This window comes from Symphalangus syndactylus, chromosome 22, assembly GCF_028878055.3.
Source record: "Symphalangus syndactylus isolate Jambi chromosome 22, NHGRI_mSymSyn1-v2.1_pri, whole genome shotgun sequence".
NCBI classification, from domain to species: Eukaryota; Metazoa; Chordata; class Mammalia; order Primates; family Hylobatidae; genus Symphalangus; species Symphalangus syndactylus.
In genome coordinates this window covers 36,646,960-36,652,632 of record NC_072444.2, presented here as the reverse complement: position 1 = coordinate 36,652,632, position 5,673 = coordinate 36,646,960, and the positions used below count along the sequence as shown (strand labels likewise).

General features: G+C 44.0%; 1 gene segment (V, D, J or C); it reads left to right on the top strand.

Moving 5' to 3' along the window:
* Nucleotides 1-4,461: 4,461 nt before the first annotated feature.
* LOC129472657 (immunoglobulin heavy variable 1-24-like) lies at nucleotides 4,462-5,291 on the top strand. The segment is given in 2 exon segments: nucleotides 4,462-4,579; nucleotides 4,650-5,291. Coding segments are annotated over 2 exon segments (375 nt in total).
* The last annotated feature ends 382 nt before the right edge of the window (nucleotides 5,292-5,673 follow it).

Genomic DNA, 5,673 nt, shown 5'->3' with positions numbered 1-5,673 from the left:
TAAGTCTTTAATCCATCTTGAATTAATTTTTGTATAAGGTGTAAGGAAGGGATCCAGTTTCAGCTTTCTACATATGGCTAGCCAGTTTTCCCAGTACCATTTATTAAATAGGGAATCCTTTCCCCATTTCTTATTTTTGTCAGGTTTGCTAAAGATCAGATAGTTGTAGATATGTGGCATTATTTCTGAGGGCTCTGTTCTGTTCCATTGGTCTGTATCTCTGTTTTGGTACCAGTACCATGCTGTTTTGGTTACTGTAGCCTTGTAGTATAGTCTGAAGTCGGGTAGCATGATGCCTCCAGCTTTGTTCTTTTGGCTTAGGATTGACTTGGCAATGCGGGCTCTTTTTTGGTTCCATATGAACTTTAAAGTAGTTTTTTCCAATTCTGTGAAGAAAGTCATTGGTAGTTTGATGGGGATGGCATTGAATCTATAAATTACCTTGAAAAGTGTGGCCATTTTCACGATATTGATTCTTCCTACCCATGAGCATGGAATGTTCTTCCATTTGTTTGTATCCTCTTTTATTTCACTGAACAGTGGTTTGTGGTTCTCCTTGAAGAGGTCCTTCACATCGTTTGTAAGTTGGATTCCTAGGTATTTTATTCTCTTTGAAGCAGTTGTGAATGGGAGTTCACTCATGATTTGGCTCTCTGTTTGTCTGTTATTGGTGTATAAGAATGCTTGTGATTTTCGTGCATTGATTTTGTATCCTGAGACTTGAAGTTGCCTAACAGTTTAAGGAGATTTTGGGCTGAGACGATAGGGTTTTCTAGATATACAATCATGTCATCTGCAAACAGGGACAATTTGACTTCCTCTTTTCCTAATTGAATCCCCTGTATTTCCTTCTCCTGCCTGATTGCCCTGGCCAGAACATCCAACAGTATGTTGAATAGGAGTGGTGAGAGAGGGCATCCTTGTCTTTTTTGAGACAGAGTTTTGCTCTCCACACCCAGCTAATTTTTTGTATTTTTAGTAGAGATAGGGTTTCATCATCAGGTGGGTCTCGAGCTCCTGAGCTCAAGTGATCCACCTGCCTCGGCCTCCCAAAGTGCTGGGATTACAGGTGTCAGCCACCATGCCCAGCCGGCTTTCCCTGCATTCTAAAAGTGAGCCAGTCACATTTATTGCTTAATGAAATGAATTCAAAAAGCAGATGAGTTACTTCAGCAGAAACTTTTAGTTAATAATGGCTTTTTAAATGGCATTTAAAAAACTAAATGGCTTTTTATTGAGGTTAGCAATTTCAGATTTTTAAACCCATGATATTTATGTTTTTAAATTTTATCAATATAAATGGTTGAGTTTCTTTGAGACGGGGTCTCGATACATTGCCCAGACTAGTCTTGAACTCTTGGACTCAAAAAATCCTCCTTCAGCCTTCTGAGTAACTGGGACTACAGGTGTTTTGCCAGCACACTCAAGACTCAGTAGAAGTTTGTATTTCTGCTGGATTGATATTTTTCTTTTCTTTTTGAGGCTACACTATTTGAAGTGCGTGTTTTAAATAGAACTCTTAATAATGTATATAAGCAAACATTCTTGTAACAAATTTTTAAAGTATTTGTTGAAAAGGTAATCTTGTTTTTGTTATTTTAGGCTGGACCCTTGAATAGTGAAGGATCCCTCAATATTTTACATTTGGAGACAATCAGACTCTATATTTCAAAAATAAGATGGCAAGTAAGAAACAATAACTTCTCAGTAGAACGAGTTCTAAGCAACCATTTTTCTAGCTGACCATCACAAGAGCCAATGCATGGAGAGGCAAGATTTCAACCCAGGAGTGTCTGGCCTTAATATCTGTCCTCTTTACCCAAAGTCCCCCATGCACTCAGGGCAAATGTGGTTATCCTGCAGCTGGTGGAGTTGTATAGATAAAAACGTTCACCTGTGGCACACTGCAGTCATTTTTCAGTGGGACTTGTCTTCGCATGGGAGGACAGAGGCTTCTGTAACCACCGCTCACCATTTACAATGCTCATTCCCCTCCCAGCAGCACCTGGGTCTAGCAGTGCCTCAGGCTGCAGTGCACCAGGAGCCTGCCTGGGCCCGTGCCATGGCCCTGCCCCAATTTCTCCAACTGACAGTTCAGACTAGTAGATCTGAAGTGGGAAAAAGCTACAATAAACTCATTTCTCTCCTTTTTTTTTCTGATTTTATTTATAGGATAGAATATCTAACATTTGTGTCCTAAGACCGCTGTAACAAAAGGCCACAGACTGGGTGGTTTAAACAGAAATGCGTGGTGTCACAGCTCTGGAGGCCAGAAATCCGAGATCCAGGTGTGAGAGTAGAGCTGGCTGTCCTGAGGCTGTGAGGGAGAACTGGCCCGGGCCCCTGCCAGCCTCTGGTGGTTGCAGCGTCTCTGGCCTGCCCTGGCTTGCAGAAGCGTCCCGCGATCTCTGCATCTTCACATGGTGTTCTCTGTGTGTGTCTGTGTCCACATTTTTCCTTTTTATAAGGACACGATCGTCGTGGGCTAGGGCCCACCCTAATGACCTCATCTTACCTCAATTACCTGCAACGACCCTGTTTCCATTTAAGGTCACATTCACAGGTGCTGGGAGGTGAAGACTTTAACATCTTTTTGGGGGACAGAATCCAACCCTGTAATAAGCTGTCTTACTTTCGTTTTGGAGTCTAAGATGGTTTTGAGGTTTGTGGGTGACGGTTTTGTTTAGGTCTAGAAATTAAGACCTGAAACAGAGTGGGCCCCAGATTCCGGGATCGGAAGAAGAGTTGCGCTTTCCTCCAGGATCAGGAGAGGGGCGAGCGGACTCAGCCGTCCCTCCGGCAGGGGGCGGTGTGGGACGAGAAAGCCTCCGCCTTAACGCCCCTGCTGGCCTCCCTTTCCTGCAATGGGTCTCAGAAATGCTTTGCTGGTTAAAAGAATGGTAGCTGTTCTCATTTGTAAAAAGCCTTGCCCTTTATGCTTAATTACTTTGCAGCATAACTGAATGCTTAAGCTACAAAAATCTGGTAGGAGAAAAAAGCCTGGAAATGCGAGGGCAAATCAAAGTGGAAACCCCAAGGCAATTGCTTCCTCCTTCCAGTGAAATGAGGTCATTTTGTAGGTACAAGCAGCAGTAGATTTATTTTCAAGTAGTCCTTAGGTGGAAAGCTAAATCGTCTATTAATGTTCTGTTTATGTTCTTGCTAAATTTTCCATAAAAATTCACCTTTAACTTTTAAAAACCACAGCAGTCTGATTTTCATGCAGTTCACAAACAACTGGAGATTAACAAATGGGAGGCATTTAACAGTTTAAAGAACATTGTCGTTTTGTTTTAAAATTTATGTAGATGAAGATGAACTGGTATTTCCTGAAACATCAGATAATCACCAGAAGCAAATGGTCCCGCGAGTCCACAGCAGGCGGTGTGGCATCATCCTAATTCCCAAAGGGAAAGGGACTCTGTCCAAGGATCTGTGACCACCGTCCCTTCACTCGTGGGCCAGAGGACAACTCGCAGGCCGCATGATAACTGTTGTAATTTAGAAGAAAAAGAGAAATCTCTGAAACTTTGGGCAGAAACACCAGTTCCTTGCACTGAGCTGTCTTCTTTTATGGTAGTGAGTATGAATTTAAGTGTAATACGTTGATTCATTTCTCTGTGAATTCGGAATAATTAGGGGTTTTTTTGTTTTTGTTTTTTGAGATGGAGTCTTGCTCTGTCATCCAGGCTGGAGTGCAGTGGTGCGATCTTGGCTCATTGTAACCTCCGCCTCCTGGGTTCAAGCGATTCTCCTGCCTCAGCTTCCCAAGTAGACAGAACTTCCATGCAGGGCAGGAGCTGAGCTGCAGGGGGCGCTCAGGATGCACCCAGCACAGGATCCAGCCCTGGAGCAGGTGCACAGGAGGCTGGGAAGGGGTTTTCTCTCAGGGATTGAATGTTCATTATTTCAAAGCAATAATGACCTAACATTTAAATAAGAATTTAGCAAGTACTGATATGCCTTTAAGTATTTTATTGTATATGCAGCCTATACTTAACCAAATAATTTAATGCAAACCACATTTAAAAGGAGAAATGTCTAGGCTTTTCACATGTATTTATAGTTAGTAATTGAGGAGTGTTTTTATTCAATGGGTGTTACTATTGGGAAACACACTCATCCTAGAAGTTAGATGTGCAGAGGGCAAGGCCCAGGGAAAGTTCAGGTTGTCAGTGTGCCACATGAGCAAGGAATCACATTGATGACAATGTCTTCAGAGTTTCCAGGTTTCTTTGAGAGGATTTATGTCTGCAAGAACTTCTGAGCATGTCAGTGGACAAATATCATTAAACAAAGTTCAGGGCAGGGAGCTCAGCATCCCACTGTAGTGTGGTCCGTGTGTCACCTATCTTCTTCCTCAGGTTGAGGTGGCTTGAGCTATGAAATACCTGCCTCATGAATATGCAAGTACACTGCTGTCTACCGAGGTGCATACAGATCTGTCCTTGCCCAGAGAGCATCACACAACAACCACATGCCTCCCCTACAGAAGCCCCCAGAGCACAGCACCTCACCATGGACTGGACCTGGAGGATCCTTCTCTTGGTGGCAGCAGCTACAGGGAAGAGAATCCTAAGTTCCAGGGCTGATGAGGGGACTGGGTAAAGTCAAGGGAGATTTTATCCGCTCCTCTGTCCTCTCCACAGGCGCCCACTCCAAGGTGCAGCTGGTGCAGTCTGGCGCTGAGGTAAAGAAGCCTGGGGCCTCAGTGAAGGTCTGCAAGGCTTCCGGATACACCCTCACCGACTACTCCAAGCACTGGATGCGACAGACCCCTGGAAAAGGGCTTCAGTGGATGGGAGGTTTTGATCCTGTAGATGGTGAAACAGTCAACTCACAGAAGTTCCAGCTCAGAGTCACCATGACCGAGGACACGTCTACAGACACAGCCTACATGGAGCTCAGCAGCCTGAGATCTGAGGACACAGCTGTGTATTACTGTGCAGCAGGCACAGTGTGAAAACCCACATCCCGAGAGTGTTGGAAACCCCAGGCAGGAGGCAGCTGTGCTGGGGCTGAGGAGATGACAGGCTTTATGAGGTTTAAACATGTTTAGAAAATGGATTAAGTAATTGAGGAAAAGAAGCAATAGAAAGATGCATACGCTATAATTACACAGGAAATAGTCTTTTCACCTGTCACCCTATAAGTAACACTCACACAGTGGGAAAGGCAGCAATCAATCAAGCTGATGCAAACATTCCAGTGGAGTCTTTGTGGTGACACACATTTTAAAATCGGATGTGTAAATCATTAAGAACAGGATTGCTTGATCTCATGGTAAGACTAAATATAATTTCTAAGAAGTGGCCAAAACTTCCTTCAAAATGTCTTTGCACCTTCTTTTACATCGAATGTATTTTAAAGGAGTTTTAGGATCACAGCAAATTTGAATAGAAGAAACAAAGTCCCCATGTACTCCCTCCCGCCCACCCCCACCCCGCGCTCAGCCTTCTCTGCTATCGACACCCTGCACCAGAGTCATAAATCAGTGACAGCGGATGAGCCTCCACAGACACATTGGTTTCCCTTTCTGGTGGTGCCTGGTATAACAAGCCTCACCTATCTTGAAGCACCCCAGTTTCTTCAAGTGGGTTACTGAAAATGATGCCTGCTAGAGGGAAAGTGGGGTGGGGCTGTTACTCTTTGCACTCTTTCCTCAAGGGTCCA